Raw genomic sequence first — 18,255 nt, 5'->3', positions numbered from 1 at the left:
TAAAGGATGCTTATCTTCACATTCCGATACACAAAGATCATCATCGGTTTCTCAGGTTTGCCTTCCTAGACAGGCATTACCAGTTTGTAGCTCTTCCCTTTGGGTTAGCTACAGCCCCAAGAATTTTTACGAAGGTTCTGGGGTCGTTTCTGGCGGTCCTAAGGCCGCGGGGCATAGCAGTGACCCCTTATTTAGACGACATCCTGATTCAGGCGTCAAACTTCCAAATTGCCAAGTCTCATACGGACATAGTGTTGGCATTTCTGAGGTCGCATGGGTGGAAGGTGAACGAGGAAAAGAGTTCTCTATCCCCCCTCACAAGAGTTTCCTTCCTAGGGACTCTGATAGATTCTGTAGAAATGAAAATTTACCTGACGGAGTCCAGGTTATCAAAACTTCTAAATTCCTGCCGTGTTCTTTATTCCATTCCTCGCCCTTCGGTGGCTCAGTGCATGGAAGTAATCGGCTTAATGGTAGCGGCAATGGACATAGTGCCGTTTGCACGCCTACATCTCAGACCGCTGCAACTCTGCATGCTCAGTCAGTGGAATGGGGATTACACAGATTTGTCCCCTCTACTAAATCTGGATCAGGAGACCAGGGTAGAGCTGTTGTCATTAATATATGAAGTAAGCTGTTGTAGTACTGCCGACAGTTTCATTTGGCTTTTGAGCTAAAAGTATCTGTGTGTGAGTCGGCAGTGTCTGAAGGGCATGGCTAAGAGGAACTTGTAGTCTCGGAACCTGCTATTTCTAAGCGTGCTAATATTCCCCTGTTACTGCACAGAAGGAGAGGCACTCTCCGGTAAGTAAATAGCAGGCGGAGGTATCCGCAACTCCTAGATCTGAGCGGTTGCGAGAGGCAAATGAACACTCCCCTGTTACGTCACAGTGGGAGTGGTTTCGTTCTGGTCTCCGGTTGCTTTCACTGAGTACAGATCTCCGATTACGGTGTGTTCAATGATGGTAGTTAATGAACCACAAGGAATGTGCTGTGCGGCCTGTAAAAAGAATAGCTGTGTTGGTGTCTGTAGAATGAATGCGTGATCTGGACGATAGTGTATCCGAGAAAGTCTTTAGTCGTAGTAGTTAGGCTGTAGCTCTGTGTAACAAGCAGCAGCGTAGACTGCATCTACTCCAGGAATTTGCTAACAAAATACTAAGCACCTGGAATTTATAGGCTCTGTGGGAGGAGACACCTTAAAGGAACAGTTCTGACAGAGGCCGTGTTCTGTTCCACAGCATGGATACTGGAGGTAAGATCGTTTCAATTTTTTACACATAAAACGCTATAACAGGGTCACAGTATGGCTCCTTTATACCTTGATAGGATCCAGGGTTAATATCCTCTGAGTGGGGGTTATTGAACAGTTGAGATTTATTAATCAGTGGATTAATTATTTACATGCTGCTTTGTGTGATTTTATTTTCTGGGCTCATAGACTGTGTGTTTTTAGCTGGAACAATCAGGTTTCACTTTCGTTTTTGAAAGTGTTGCACATCTCCTATTAACTTGCTGTACTTTTCCTAGCATGTGGTCTATGTTCATTTCCTCCATTCCGGCTGAGACTTTAGCCTGAGGAGAGCGGGTCTAGGAGGTGGTGAGTGCCCCAGCCATTGGGAGTATATAAAAACAAACAAAACAAAAAAAAAAAGATTTTATTTGTGTCATTCTGCGGGTATAACTGACATGTTAGAAGGTACTTCTGTACTAAATCATAGCTGTTTATATTGTGAGGAGGCCGTGATTTTCCCGCCCACTCAATTATTTTCCACATGCCTTAACACTGTTATAAAGTTTAAGAAGGGAGACAAGCCTGCTAAGGCTATTAGTCCTTCTGAGCCGTCTACCTCTCAGGACTCGGTGTCACATGAGATTACTACCCTTGCTACATTATCCACTCCACATGCAGTTTCCCGAGCACATCTTATCGAACATTGATGCGAACATTCAAATTGTTTGCCTAAATGCAAAGGCCTCTGGCTTTGCGGTCCTAGCCCACCAGGCGTTCTGGTTGAAGTCTTGGTCTGCGGCTATGACTTCTAAGTCCAGACTCCTTTCTCTTCCCTTCAAGGAAAAGATTTTATTTGGTCCAGGCCTGAACTCCATTATTTCTACGGTTACCGGAGTCAAGAGTGCAATCCTACCGCAAGATAAGAAGAACAAGTCTAAGGGACGACAATCTTCTAATTTTCGTTCCTTTCATTCTGACAAATCCCAACGACAACAATCCTCCTCCAAGCCCGAGTAACCCAAGAGTACTTGGAAGCCAGCTCAGTCCTGGAATAAGTCCAAGCAGAATAAGTAACCCGCCGAAAACAAATCAACATTAAGGGCAGCCCCCAATCTGGGATCAGATCGTGTAGGTTCAGACTGTCTCTTTTCTCAGACGCTTGGTTCAGGGACGTACAGGATCCATGGGTCCTGGAAGTCGTAGTCAGAGATACAAGATAGGCTTCAAATCTCATCCGCCCAGGGGCAGATTCCTACTCCTGAACCTGTCTACAAGACCAGAAAAGAGGGATGCCTTTCTAGGGTGCGCTCGGACCTATCCTCCTTAGGAGTTGTTGTCCCGGTGCCTATCGAAGAAAGAGGTTTGGGGTTTTATTCAAACCTTTTCATAGTCCCAAGGAAGGAGGGAACTTTCCGCCAAAATTCTGGACCTAAAGTGCTTAAACAAATTTCTCAGTGTCCCTTCCTTCAAGATGGAGACGATAAGGTCCATCCTTCCTTTAGTTCAGGAAGGCCAGTTTATGACCACTATAGATCTGAAGGACACTTACCTTCATGAACACTTTCAGTTCCTGAGGTTTGCATTCCTGGACCAGCACTTCCAGTTCATTGCCCTTCCGTTTGTCCTAGCTACTGCTCCAAGAATCCTTACGAAGGTTCTGGGGGCTCTTCTAGCCGTTGCCAGAACTCGGGGTATTACTGTAGCCCCATACTTGGACGATATTCTGGTGCAAGCACCATCTTTTCGTCTTATGGAAGAATACTCGGAATCCCTTCTCAGTCTTCTTCGATCACATGGATGGAAGATAAGGAGTTCTCTTATCCCAAGTACCAGGGTGGAATTCCGGGGTACTATAATAGACTCCATATCCATGAGGATATTTCTAACAGACCAGAGAGGTTGCAAGCTAACTTCGGCACGTCTTGCCCTCCGGACCTTCTTGAGTCCCCCAGTGGCTCAGTGTATGGAGATGATTGGTCTCATGGTGTCCTGCATGGACATCATTCCTTTTGCCAGGTTCTGTCTCAGACCTTTACAACTGTGCATGCTGAGACAGTGGAACGACGATCATTCTGAACTGTCTCTAATTGTATTAGACAGCCGGTCAAGAGAATCTCTCTCTTGGTGGCTCTGTCCAGATCATCTGTCCTGAGGGACGTGCTTCTTTTGACCATCCTGGGAGATTTTGACTATGGACACAAGCCTATCCGGATGGGGAGCTGTTTGGGGTGCCAGGAAGGCACAGGGGTTGTGGACTCAGGAGGAGCAATCTTCAAGGCCTTGAAGGCTTAGCCACTTCTGAGTTTGTCCCAGTTTATCAGATTCCAATCAGACATTATATCTTCGGTGGCTTACATCAACCATTGGGAACGAGAAGTTCCTTGGCGATGAACGAAGTATCTCAGATTCTGGAGTGGGCGAAGGCCCACAGCTGTTCGCTGCCGGCGATCCACATTCCGGGTGTGGACAACTGGGAGGCGGATTTTCTCAGCAGGCAATCCTTCTACCCAGGGGAATGGTCTCTCCATCCCAAGGTGTTTGCTGAGATATGCAGCAAGTGGGGGATGCCGTAGATAGATCTCATGGCGTCCCGTCTCAATACAAAGCTACCCTGGTACGGGTTGAGGTCGAAGGGTCCCAAGCGGATCTAATAGATGCACTAGCAGTGCCTTAGAGGTTCAAACTCCTATATCTTTTTCCTACATTACCGCTTCTTCCTCGAGTGGTGGCCCGCATTAAGTAGGAGCGGGTATCAGTAATCCTGATTGCTCTATCGTGGCCGCGAAGGACGTGGTTCGCAGATCTAATGGGGATGTCCTCATCCCCGTGGAAGTTATCTTGTCGCAAAGACCAGCTTTTACAAGGTCCAAATGTACATCAAAATCTAGATTCTCTGAGGCTGACTGCGTGGAGATTGAACACTTAGTCTTAGCCAAGAGAGGTTTCTCTGAGAGTGTCATTGATACTCTTATTCAAGATCGTAAACCAGTTACTCAGCGTATCTACCACAAAGGGTGGAGGACCTACTTATTCTGGTGTGAAGAGTGTGGTTTTTCCTGGCACAGAGTTAAGATTGCCAGGATCTTATCTTTTCTACAGGATGGACTGAAGAATGGCATTTCTGCTAGTTCCCTGAGGGGACAGATTTCGGCCCTGTCGTTTTTATTGCACAAGAGACCCAGCTTCCAGACGTGCAAGTCCTTTGTTAAGGCTCTGATTAGGATCAGACCTGTGTTTAGATCTGGGGCTCCTCATTGGAGCCTAAATCTTGTTCTTCATGTTTTGCAACAGGCTCCGTTTGACATTAAATTGTTATCTTGGAAGGTTCTCTTTTTATTGGCTATTGCAGAGTTTCTGAGATCTCTGCTTTGCAATGTGAGTTCCCTTATCTGATTTTTCATGCAGATAAGGCAGTTTTATGTACTAAATTAGGTTTTCTTCCTAAGGTTGTGTCAGATTGCAACATCAATCAAGAGATTGTGGTTCCTTCATTGTGTCCTAATCCTTCTTCATCGAAGGAACATTTACTTCACCGTTTGGATGTGGTTTGTGGCCTTGAAGTTCTATCTTGAGGCTACTAAGGAGTTTAGACAATCTTCCTCTTTGTTTGTTGTCTATTCAGGGAAGCATAAGGGGCAGAAGGCTACTTTTACTTCCCTATTTATTTGGTTAAGGAGTGTCATCCGCTTAGCTTATGAGACAGCGGGACATCCTCCTCCTGCAAGGATAACCGCTGATTCCACTAGAGCAGTGGCTTCCTCTTGGGCTTTTAAGAACAAGACCACTATGGATCAGATTTGTAAGGCAGCTACCTGGTCCTCCTTACCAACTTTTTCTAATTTTTACAAGTTTGATGTTTTTGCTTCAGCTGAAGCAGCTTTCAGGAGAAAAGTTTTGCAGGCTGTGGTGCCCTCAGAATAGGGTCCGCCTCTTCCTTTTTGTTCCCTCCCGTTTATTTATTCAGTGTCCTCTGGAGCTTGGGTATAGTTTTCCCAACAGTAAGGAATTAAGCAGTGGATTCTCCCTATCTTAAAAAGGAAAACATAATTTATGCTTACCAGATAAATTCCTTTCCTTCCGGATAGGGAGAGTCCACGGCCCCTGCACGTTTTTTCTAAACGGCTAAGGGCGGCCCCCTATTATTTATTTTATTCCTCTGGCACCATTTATTCCCTGATATTTTTCCTACTTTTCTTTGTTCCCTCGGCAGAATGACTGTGGGAGGGATATTTAAACCTTTGACTGGGGTGTCTTTGCCTCCTCCTGGTGGCCAGGTGTTGTATTTCCCATCAGTAAGGAATGCAGCTGTGGACTCTCCCTATCTGGAAGGAAAGGAATTTATCTGTTAAGCATAAATTATGTTTTTCATCCCTCCCTTTGTTTCTTTGTCACTCCTGTCATTCATCCCTCCATCCCTCTTTTCCACCATCCCTCTGTCACTCTGTTCCTCCATCCCTCACTCTGTTCCTCTGTCACTCTTTTCCGCTATCTCTCAATCATTCTGTTCCTTCATCCCTCTATTACTCTGTTCATCCATCCCTCACTCTGTTCCTCTGTCACTTTTCATTCATCCCTTTGTCACTTGTTTCCTCCTCTATCATTCTGTCCATCCTTCTGTTGCATTGTTCCTCAATCCCTCTGCTATCCCCCTCCCCCTTTCTCCAACATAGGTGTGTCCGGTCCACGGCGTCATCCTTACTTGTGGGATATTCTCTTCCCCAACAGGAAATGGCAAAGAGCCCAGCAAAGCTGGTCACATGATCCCTCCTAGGCTCCGCCTACCCCAGTCATTCTCTTTGCCGTTGTACAGGCAACATCTCCACGGAGATGGCTTAGAGTTTTTTAGTGTTTAACTGTAGTTTTTATTATTCAATCAAGAGTTTGTTATTTTGAAATAGTGCTGGTATGTACTATTTACTCAGAAACAGAAAAGAGATGAAGATTTCTGTTTGTATGAGGAAAATGATTTTAGCAACCGTCACTAAAATCCATGGCTGTTCCACACAGGACTGTTGAGAGCAATTAACTTCAGTTGGGGGAACAGTGAGCAGTCTCTTGCTGCTTGAGGTATGACACATTCTAACAAGACGATGTAATGCTGGAAGCTGTCATTTTCCCTCTGGGATCCGGTAAGCCATGTTTATTACGATTGTAAATAAGGGCTTCAAAAAGGGCTTATTAAGACTGTAGACTTTTTTTGGGCTAAATCGATTGATTATTAACACATATTTAGCCTTGAGGAATCATTTTATCTGGGTATTTTGATATAATAATATCGGCAGGCACTGTTTTAGACACCTTATTCTTTAGGGGCTTTCCCAAAGCATAGGCAGAGCCTCATTTTCGCGCCGGTGTTGCGCACTTGTTTTTGAGAGGCATGGCATGCAGTCGCATGTGAGAGGAGCTCTGATACTTAGAAAAGACTTTCTGAAGGCGTCATTTGGTATCGTATTCCCCTTGGGGCTTGGTTGGGTTTCAGCAAAGCAGATACCAGGGACTGTAAAGGGGTTAAAGTTCAAAACGGCTCCGGTTCCGTTATTTTAAGGGTTAAAGCTTCCAAATTTGGTGTGCAATACTTTTAAGGCTTTAAGACACTGTGGTGAAAATTTGGTGAATTTTGAACAATTCCTTCATGTTTTTTCGCATCTGCAGTAATAAAGTGTGTTCAGTTTAAAATTTAAAGTGACAGTAACGGTTTTATTTTAAAACGTTTTTTGTACTTGTTATCAAGTTTATGCCTGTTTAACATGTCTGAACTACCAGATAGACTGTGTTCTGAATGTGGGGAAGCCAGAATTCCTATTCATTTAAATAAATGTGATTTATGTGACAATGACAATGATGCCCAAGATGATTCCTCAAGTGAGGGGAGTAAGCATGGTACTGCATCATTCCCTCCTTCGTCTACACGAGTCTTGCCCACTCAGGAGGCCCCTAGTACATCTAGCGCGCCAATACTCCTTACTATGCAACAATTAACGGCTGTAATGGATAATTCTGTCAAAAACATTTTAGCCAAAATGAACACTTATCAGCGTAAGCGCGACTGCTCTGTTTTAGATACTGAAGAGCATGACGACGCTGATATTAATATTTCTGAAGGGCCCCTAACTCAGTCTGATGGGGCCAGGGAGGTTTTGTCTGAGGGAGAAATTACTGATTCAGGGAACATTTCTCAACAAGCTGAACCTGATGTGATTGCATTTAAATTTAAGTTGGAACATCTCCGCATTCTGCTTAAGGAGGTATTATCCACTCTGGATGATTGTGACAAGTTGGTCATCCCAGAGAAACTATGTAAAATGGACAAGTTCCTAGAGGTGCCGGGGCTCCCAGAAGCTTTTCCTATACCCAAGCGGGTGGCGGACATTGTTAATAAAGAATGGGAAAGGCCCGGTATTCCTTTCGTCCCTCCCCCCATATTTAAAAAATTGTTTCCTATGGTCGACCCCAGAAAGGACTTATGGCAGACAGTCCCCAAGGTCGAGGGAGCGGTTTCCACTTTAAACAAACGCACCACTATACCCATAGAGGATAGTTGTGCTTTCAAAGATCCTATGGATAAAAAATTAGAAGGTTTGCTTAAAAAGATGTTTGTTCAGCAGGGTTACCTTCTACAACCAATTTCATGCATTGTCCCTGTCGCTACAGCCGCATGTTTCTGGTTCGATGAGCTGATAAAGGCGGTCGACAGTGATTCTCCTCCTTATGAGGAGATTATGGACAGAATCAATGCTCTCAAATTGGCTAATTCTTTCACCCTAGACGCCACTTTGCAATTGGCTAGGTTAGCGGCTAAGAATTCTGGGTTTGCTATTGTGGCGCGCAGAGCGCTTTGGTTGAAATCTTGGTCGGCTGATGCGTCTTCCAAGAACAAGCTACTTAACATTCCTTTCAAGGGGAAAACGCTGTTTGGCCCTGACTTGAAAGAGATTATCTCGGATATCACTGGGGGTAAGGGCCACGCCCTTCCTCAGGATCGGCCTTTCAAGGCAAAAAAATAAACCTAATTTTCGTCCCTTTCGTAGAAACGGACCAGCCCAAAGTGCTACGTCCTCTAAGCAAGAGGGTAATACTTCTCAAGCCAAGCCAGCTTGGAGACCAATGCAAGGCTGGAACAAGGGAAAGCAGGCCAAGAAACCTGCCACTGCTACCAAGACAGCATGAAATGTTGGCCCCCGATCCGGGACCGGATCTGGTGGGGGGCAGACTCTCTCTCTTCGCTCAGGCTTGGGCAAGAGATGTTCTGGATCCTTGGGCGCTAGAAATAGTCTCCCAAGGTTATCTTCTGGAATTCAAGGGACTTCACCCAAGGGGGAGGTTCCACAGGTCTCAGTTGTCTTCAGACCACATAAAAAGACAGGCATTCTTACATTGTGTAGAAGACCTGTTAAAAATGGGAGTGATTCATCCCGTTCCATTAAGAGAACAAGGGATGGGGTTCTACTCCAATCTGTTTATAGTTCCCAAAAAAGAGGGAACGTTCAGACCAATCTTAGATCTCAAGATCTTAAACAAGTTTCTCAAGGTTCCATCGTTCAAGATGGAAACCATTCGAACTATTCTTCCTTCCATCCAGGAAGGTCAATTCATGACCACGGTGGATTTAAAGGATGCGTATCTACATTTCTTTCATGTAATTAGCAAGAGTCCATGAGCTAGTGACGTATGGGATATACATTCCTACCAGGAGGGGCAAAGTTTCCCAAACCTTAAAATGCCTATAAATACACCCCTCACCACACTCACAATTCAGTTTTACAAACTTTGCCTCCGATGGAGGTGGTGAAGTAAGTTTGTGCTAGATTCTACGTTGATATGCGCTCCGCAGCAAGTTGGAGCCCGGTTTTCCTCTCAGCGTGCAGTGAATGTCAGAGGGATGTGAGGAGAGTATTGCCTATTTGAATGCAGTGATCTCCTTCTACGGGGTCTATTTCATAGGTTCTCTGTTATCGGTCGTAGAGATTCATCTCTTACCTCCCTTTTCAGATCGACGATATACTCTTATATATACCATTACCTCTGCTGATTCTCGTTTCAGTACTGGTTTGGCTATCTGCTATATGTAGATGAGTGTCCTGGGGTAAGTAAGTCTTATTTTCTGTGACACTCCTAGCTATGGTTGGGCACTTTGTTTATAAAGTTCTAAATATATGTATTCAAACATTTATTTGCCTTGACTCAGAATGTTCAACTTTCCTTATTTTTCAGACAGTCAGTTTCATATTTGGGATAATGCATTTTAATTTAACATATTTTACCTTAAAATTTGACTTTTTCCCTGTGGGCTGTTAGGCTCGCGGGGGCTGAAAATGCTTCATTTTATTGCGTCATTTTTGGCGCGGACTTTTTTGGCGCAAAAATTCTATTTCCGTTTCCGGCGTCATACGTGTCGCCGGAAGTTGCGTCATTCTTTGACGTTATTTTGCGCCAAAAATGTCGGCGTTCCGGATGTGGCGTCATTTTTGGCGCCAAAAGCATTTAGGCGCCAGATAATGTGGGCGTCTTTTTTGGCGCTAAAAAATTTGGGCGTCATTTTTGTCTCCACATTATTTAAGTCTCATTATTTATTGCTTCTGGTTGCTAGAAGCTTGTTCACTGGCATTTTTTTCCCATTCCTGAAACTGTCATTTAAGGAATTTGATCAATTTTGCTTTATATGTTGTTTTTTTCTTTTACATATTGCAAGATGTTCCACGTTGCAACTGAGTCAGAAGTTACTACAGGAAAATCACTGCACAGTGCTGGAGCTACCAAGCTAAGTCTGCTATAAACTTTTGGTATCTGTTTCTCCAGCTGTTATTTGTATTGCATGTCATGTCAAACTTATTAATGCAGATAAAATTTCCTTTAGTACTGTTACATTACCTGTTGCTGTTCCGTCAACATCTAATTTTCAGAGTGTTCCTGATAACATAAGAGATTTTATTTATTTTAAATCCATTAAGAAGGCTATGTCTGTTATTTCTCCTTCTAGTATACATAAAAGTCTTTTAAAACTTCTCTTTTTTTCAGATGAATTTTTAAATGAACATCATCATTTTGATGCTGATAAATCTTTGTATTTGTCCAAGATGGAATTTATTCGTTCTTTACTTAAAGAAGTGTTATTTGCATTAGAAATAGAGGATTCTGGTCCTCTTGATACTAAATGTAAACGTTTAAATAAGGTAGTTATTCCAGAGGTGTTTTATCTCCCTGATGCTATTTCTGAAGTAATTTCCAGGGAATGGAATAATTTGGGTAATTTATTTACTCCTTCTAGACGTTTAAGCAAATTATATCCTGTGCCATCTGACAGATTAGAGTTTTTTGGGACAAAAATCCCTAAGGTTATGGGGCTGTCTCTACTCCTGCTAATGTACTACTATTCCTATGGCAGATAGTACTTCATTTAAGGATCCTTTAGATAGGAAAATTGAATCCTTTCTAAGAAAAGCTTACTTATGTTCAGGTAATCTTCTTAGACCTGCTATATTTTTAGCGGATGTTGCTGCAGCTTCAACTTTTTGGTTAGAAGCTTTAGCGCAACAAGTAACAGATCATAATTTTATAGCATTATTATTATTCTATAACATGCTAATAATTTTATTGGTGATACCATCTTTTGATATCATTAGAGTTGATGTCAGGTATATGTCTCTAGCTATTTTAGCTAGAAAAGCTTTATGGATTAAACTTGGAATACTGACATGTCTTCTAAGTCAACTTTGCTTTCCCTTTCTTTCAGGGTAAATAATCATTTCGTTCCTTTCCTCACAACAAGGAACAAAAGCCTGATCCTTCATCCTCAGGAGCGGTATCAGTTTGGAAACTATTTCCAGTTTGGAATATATCCGAGCTTTATAGAAACCTATAGCCAGCTCCTAAGTACCTATGAAGGTGCGGCCCTTATTCCAGCTCAGCTGGTATGGGGCAGATTACGTTTTCTTCAAAGAAATTTGGATCAATTCCGTTCTTAATCTCTGGTTTCAGAAACATTGTTTCAGAAAGGTACAGAATTGGCTTCAAGTTAAGGCCTCCTGCTAAGAGATTCTTTTCTTTCCCGTGTCCCAGTTAACACAGCAAGGCTCAGCATTTCTGAAATGTGTTTCAGATCTAGAGTTGGCTGGAGTATTTATGCCAGTTCCAGTTCTGGAACAGGGGCTGGGGTTTTATTTTATCTCTTCATTGTACCAAAGAAGGTCAATTCCTTCAGACCAGTTCTGGATCTATCATTATTGAATCGTTATGTTAGGATACCAACATTCAAGATGGTTACTGTAGGACTATCCTGCCTTTTGTTTAGCAAGGGCATTATATGTCTACAATAGATTTACAGGATGTGTATCTGCATATTCCGATTCATCCAGATTACTTTTAGTGTCTGAGATTCTCTTTTTAGACAAGCATTACCAGTTTTGTGGCTCTACCGTTTGGCCTAGCCTCAGTTCCAAGAATTTTTTTCAAAGGTTCTCGGTGCCCTTCTTTCTGTATTCAGAGAATAGGGTTTTGGTATTTCCTTATTTGGACGATATCTTGGTACTTGCTCAGTCTTCTCATTTTCGTAGAATCTCATACGAATCGACTTGTGTTGTTTCTTCAAGTTCATGGTTGGAGGATCAATTTACCAATCAGTTCATTGATTCCTCAGACAAGGGTAACCTTTTTAGGTTTCTAGATAAATTCAGTGTCTATGACTCTGTCCTTGTCAGTCAAGAGAAGTTTAACATTGATATCAGCTTGTCAAAACCTTCAGTCACAATCATTCCCTTTGGTAGCCTTATGCATGGAAATGTTGGGTCTTAGGACTGCCGCATCAGATGCGATCTCCTTTGCTCGTTTTTACATGCGACCTCTTCAGCTCTGTATGCTGAACCAATGGTGCAGGGATTACTCAAAGATATCTCAATTAATATCTTTAAACCGATTTTATGACACTCTCTGACATGGTGGACAGATCACCATCGTTTAGTTCAGGGGGCTTCTTTGTTCTTCCGACCTGGACTATAATCTCAACAGATGCTAGTTTTACAGGTTGGGGAGCTGTGTGGGGGTATCTGACGGCACAAGGGGTTTGGGAATCTCAGGAGGTGAGATTTCCGATCAATATTTTGGAACTCCGTGCAATTTTCAGAGCTCTTCAGTCTTGGCCTCTTCCGAAGAGAGAGTTGTTCATTTGTTTTCAGATAAGACAATGTCACAACTGTGGCATACATCAATCATCAAGGACTCACAGTCCTCTGGCTATGAAAGAAGTATCTCGATTTTTGGTTTGGGCGGAATCCAGCTCCTGTCTAATCTCTGCGGTTTATATCCCAGGTATGGACAATTGGAAAGCGGATTATCTCAGTCGCCAAACGTTGCATCCGGGCGAATGGTCTCTTCACCCAGAGGTATTTCTTCAGATTGTTCAAATGGGGGAACTTCCAGAAATAGATCTGATGGCTTCTCATCTAAACAAGAAACTTCCCAGGTATCTGTCCAGATCCCGGGATCCTCAGGCGGAAGCAGTGGATGCATTATCACTTCCTTGGAAGTATCATCCTGCCTATATCTTTCCGCCTCTAGTTCTTCTTCCAAGAGTAATCTCCAAGATTCTGAAGGAATGCTCGTTTGTTCTGCTGGTAGCTCCGGCATGGCCTCACAGGTTTTGGTATGCGGATCTTGTCCGGATGGCCTCTTGCCAACCGTGGACTCTTCCGTTAAGACCAGACCTTTTGTCTCAAGGTCCTTTTTTCCATCAGGATCTGAAATCCTTAAATTTAAAGGTATGGAGATTGAACGCTTGATTCTTGGTCAAAGAGGTTTCTCTGACTCTGTGATTAATACTATGTTACAGGCTCGTAAATCTGTATCCAGAGAGATATATTATAGAGTCTGGAAGACTTATATTTCTTGGTGTCTTTCTCATCATTTTTCTTGGCATTCTTTTAGAATACCGAGAATATTACAATTTCTTCAGGATGGTTTAGATAAGGGTTTGTCCGCAAGTTCCTTGAAAGGTCAAATCTCTGCTCTTTCTGTTCTTTTTCACAGAAAGATTGCTATTCTTCCTGATATTCATTGTTTTGTACAAGCTTTGGTTCGTATAAAGCCTGTCATTAAGTCAATTTCTCCTCCTTGGAGTTTGAATTTGGTTCTGGGGGCTCTTCAAGCTCCTCCATTTGAACCTATGCATTCATTGGATATTAAATTACTTTCTTGGAAAGTTTTGTTCCTTTTGGCCATCTCTTCTGCCAGAAGAGTTTCTGAATTATCTGCTCTTTCTTGTGAGTCTCCTTTTCTGATTTTTCATCAGGATAAGGCGGTGTTGCGAACTTCTTTTGAATTTTTACCTAAGTTGTGAATTCCAACAACATTAGTAGAGACATTGTGGTTCTTTCATTATGTCCTAATCCTAAGAATTCTAAGGAGAAATCGTTGCATTCTTTGGATGTTATTAGAGCTTTGAAATATTATGTTGAAGCTACTAAGTCTTTCCGAAAGACTTCTGGTTTATTTGTTATCTTTTCCGGTTTTAGAAAGGCCAGAAAACTTCTGCCATTTCTTTGGCATCTTGGTTGAAATCTTTATTTCATCTTGCCTATATTGAGTTGGGTAAGACTCCGCCTCATAGGATTACAGCTCATTCTACTAGGTCAGTTTCTACTTCCTGGGCGTTTAGGAATGAAGCTTCGGTTGATCAGATTTGCAAAGCGGCAACTTGGTTCTCTTTGCATACTTTAACCAAATTCTACCATTTTGTTGTATTTTCTTCTTCTGAAGCAGTTTTTGGTAGAAAAGTACTTCAGGCAGCGGTTTCAGTTTGAATCTTCTGCTTATGTTTTTCATTAAACTTTATTTTGGGTGTGGATTATTTTCAGCAGGAATTGGCTGTCTTTATTTTATCCCTCCCTCTCTAGTGACTCTTGTGTGGAAAGATCCACATCTTGGGTAGTCATTATCCCATACGTCACTAGCTCATGGACTCTTGCTAATTACATGAAAGAAAACATAATTTATGTAAGAACTTACCTGATAAATTCATTTCTTTCATATTAGCAAGAGTCCATGAGGCCCGCCCTTTTTTGTGGTGGTTATGATTTTTTTGTATAAAGCACAATTATTCCAATTCCTTATTTTATATGCTTTCGCACTTTTTTCTTATCACCCCACTTCTTGGCTATTCGTTAAACTGAATTGTGGGTGTGGTGAGGGGTGTATTTATAGGCATTTTAAGGTTTGGGAAACTTTGCCCCTCCTGGTAGGAATGTATATCCCATACGTCACTAGCTCATGGACTCTTGCTAATATGAAAGAAATGAATTTATCAGGTAAGTTCTTACATAAATTATGTTATTCCTATCCACAAGGAACATCATCGGTTCCTGAGGTTCGCATTCCTGGACAAACATTACCAGTTCGTGGCGCTTCCTTTCGGATTAGCCACTGCTCCAAGGATTTTCACAAAGGTACTAGGGTCCCTTCTAGCTGTGCTAAGACCAAGGGGCATTGCTGTAGTACCTTACTTGGACGACATTCTGATTCAAGCGTCGTCCCTTCCTCAAGCAAAGGCTCACACGGACATTGTCCTGGCCTTTCTCAGATCTCACGGATGGAAAGTGAACGTGGAAAAGAGTTCTCTATCTCCGTCAACAAGGGTTCCCTTCTTGGGAACAATAATAGACTCCTTAGAAATGAGGATTTTTCTGACAGAGGCCAGAAAAACAAAACTTCTAGACTCTTGTCGGATACTTCATTCCGTTCCTCTTCCTTCCATAGCTCAGTGCATGGAAGTGATCGGGTTGATGGTAGCGGCAATGGACATAGTTCCTTTTGCACGCATTCATCTAAGACCATTACAACTATGCATGCTCAGTCAGTGGAATGGGGACTATACAGACTTGTCTCCGAAGATACAAGTAAATCAGAGGACCAGAGACTCACTCCGGTGGTGGCTGTCCCTGGACAACCTGTCACGAGGGATGACATTCCGCAGACCAGAGTGGGTCATTGTCACGACCGACGCCAGTCTGATGGGCTGGGGCGCGGTCTGGGGATCCCTGAAAGCTCAGGGTCTTTGGTCTCGGGAAGAATCTCTTCTACCGATAAATATTCTGGAACTGAGAGCGATATTCAATGCTCTCAAGGCTTGGCCTCAGCTAGCGAGGGCCAAGTTCATACGGTTTCAATCAGACAACATGACAACTGTTGCGTACATCAACCATCAGGGGGGAACAAGGAGTTCCCTGGCGATGGAAGAAGTGACCAAAATCATTCTATGGGCGGAGTCTCACTCCTGCCACCTGTCTGCTATCCACATCCCAGGAGTGGAAAATTGGGAAGCGGATTTTCTGAGTCGTCAGACATTGCATCCGGGGGAGTGGGAACTCCATCCGGAAATCTTTGCCCAAGTCACTCAGCTGTGGGGCATTCCAGACATGGATCTGATGGCCTCTCGTCAGAACTTCAAAGTTCCTTGCTACGGGTCCAGATCCAGGGATCCCAAGGCGGCTCTAGTGGATGCACTAGTAGCACCTTGGACCTTCAAACTAGCTTATGTGTTCCCGCCGTTTCCTCTCATCCCCAGGCTGGTAGCCAGGATCAATCAGGAGAGGGCGTCGGTGATCTTGATAGCTCCTGCGTGGCCACGCAGGACTTGGTACGCAGATCTGGTGAATATGTCATCGGCTCCTCCTTGGAAGCTACCTTTGAGACGAGACCTTCTTGTTCAGGGTCCGTTCGAACATCCGAATCTGGTTTCACTCCAGCTGACTGCTTGGAGATTGAACGCTTGATCTTATCGAAGCGAGGATTCTCAGATTCTGTTATCGATACTCTTGTTCAGGCCAGAAAGCCTGTAACTAGAAAGATTTACCACAAAATTTGGAAAAAATATATCTGTTGGTGTGAATCTAAAGGATTCCCTTGGGACAAGGTTAAGATTCCTAGGATTCTATCCTTCCTTCAAGAAGGATTGGAAAAAGGATTATCTGCAAGTTCCCTGAAGGGACAGATTTCTGCCTTGTCTGTGTTACTTCACAAAAAGCTGGCCGCTGTGCCAGATGTTCAAGCCTTTGTTCAGGCTCTGGTTAGAATTAAGCCTGTTTACAAACCTTTGACTCCTCCTTGGAGTCTCAATTTAGTTCTTTCAGTTCTTCAGGGGGTTCCGTTTGAACCCTTGCATTCCGTTGATATTAAGTTATTATCTTGGAAAGTTTTGTTTTTAGTTGCAATTTCTTCTGCTAGAAGAGTTTCAGAATTATCTGCTCTGCAGTGTTCTCCTCCTTATCTGGTGTTCCATGCAGATAAGGTGGTTTTACGTACTAAACCTGGTTTTCTTCCAAAAGTTGTTTCTAACAAAAACATTAACCAGGAGATTATCGTACCTTCTCTGTGTCCGAAACCAGTTTCGAAGAAGGAACGTTTGTTGCACAATTTGGATGTTGTTCGCGCTCTAAAATTCTATTTAGATGCTACAAAGGATTTTAGACAAACATCTTCCTTGTTTGTTGTTTATTCCGGTAAAAGGAGAGGTCAAAAAGCAACTTCTACCTCTCTCTCTTTTTGGATTAAAAGCATCATCAGATTGGCTTACGAGACTGCCGGACGGCAGCCTCCCGACAGAATCACAGCTCATTCCACTAGGGCTGTGGCTTCCACATGGGCCTTCAAGAACGAGGCTTCTGTTGATCAGATATGTAGGGCAGCGACTTGGTCTTCACTGCACACTTTTACCAAATTTTACAAGTTTGATACTTTTGCTTCTTCTGAGGCTATTTTTGGGAGAAAGGTTTTGCAAGCCGTGGTGCCTTCCATTTAGGTGACCTGATTTGCTCCCTCCCTTCATCCGTGTCCTAAAGCTTTGGTATTGGTTCCCACAAGTAAGGATGACGCCGTGGACCGGACACACCTATGTTGGAGAAAACAGAATTTATGTTTACCTGATAAATTACTTTCTCCAACGGTGTGTCCGGTCCACGGCCCGCCCTGGTTTTTTTAATCAGGTCTGATAATTTATTTTCTTTAACTACAGTCACCACGGTACCATATGGTTTCTCCTATGCAAATATTCCTCCTTAACGTCGGTCGAATGACTGGGGTAGGCGGAGCCTAGGAGGGATCATGTGACCAGCTTTGCTGGGCTCTTTGCCATTTCCTGTTGGGGAAGAGAATATCCCACAAGTAAGGATGACGCCGTGGACCGGACACACCGTTGGAGAAAGTAATTTATCAGGTAAACATAAATTCTGTTTTTTTTACCCCTAGTGCAAAATATAACTTTTTGTGCTGCTTCTATTTTTAGCATTGAAGTTTATGACAATGCAAGTCCTGAACAGCATGGCCACATTTATTTCTCTGCCCTCTATCTTACAAAGGATTTTACAGGTAAGTGTCTGCCATCTACAAACATGTTATATCTCTTTATGTATTACTTGGCCAGCTCTCTCTTCATCAACAAATTTGGCTACCTGCCTCTTACGTCTCGTCATTTGAGTCAGTCATCTGAGGTCGGACTTATTATATGTGCAGAATGACATTTAAATATAATATCTTGTGCATGTGGGATATACAAAGACTTACTGGATGCTCTTAGATTGTTAAAGGGACAGTCAACACCAGAATTTTTGTTGTTTAAAAAGAAAGATAATCCCTTTATTACCCATTCCCCAGTTTTGCATAACCAACACAGTTATAATAATACACGTTTTACCTCTGTAATTATCTTGTATCTAAGCTTCTGCTGACTGCCCCCTTATTTCAGTTCTTTTGACAGACATGCAGTTTAGCCAATCAGTGCTCACTCCTAGGTCACTTTACGTGCATGAGCTCAATGTTATCTATATGAAACATGTGAACTAATGCCCTCTAGTGGTCAAAATGTATTCAGATTAGAGGCAGTCTTCAAGGTCTAAGAAATTAGCATATGAACCTCCTAGTTTTAGCTTTCAACTAAGAATACCAAGAGAACAAATCAAAATTGGTGATAAAAGTAAATTGGGAAGTTGTTTAAAATTGCATGCTCTATTTAAAACATGAAAGTTTTTTTTGGACTTGAC

General features: G+C 42.8%; 1 protein-coding gene across 1 annotated transcript in view; it reads left to right on the top strand.

Moving 5' to 3' along the window:
• Window positions 1-18,255, top strand: part of VPS8 (VPS8 subunit of CORVET complex) — a 478,663-nt gene that overhangs the window by 344,855 nt on the left and 115,553 nt on the right. The window contains 1 exon segment of the mRNA XM_053698746.1: window positions 17,502-17,584. Coding sequence (XP_053554721.1) covers window positions 17,502-17,584 — 83 coding nt within the window.

The sequence above is a fragment of the Bombina bombina genome, chromosome 1, assembly GCF_027579735.1.
Source record: "Bombina bombina isolate aBomBom1 chromosome 1, aBomBom1.pri, whole genome shotgun sequence".
In the NCBI taxonomy this organism is placed as follows: domain Eukaryota; kingdom Metazoa; phylum Chordata; class Amphibia; order Anura; family Bombinatoridae; genus Bombina; species Bombina bombina.
This window is presented reverse-complemented; position numbering and strand designations above follow the sequence as displayed.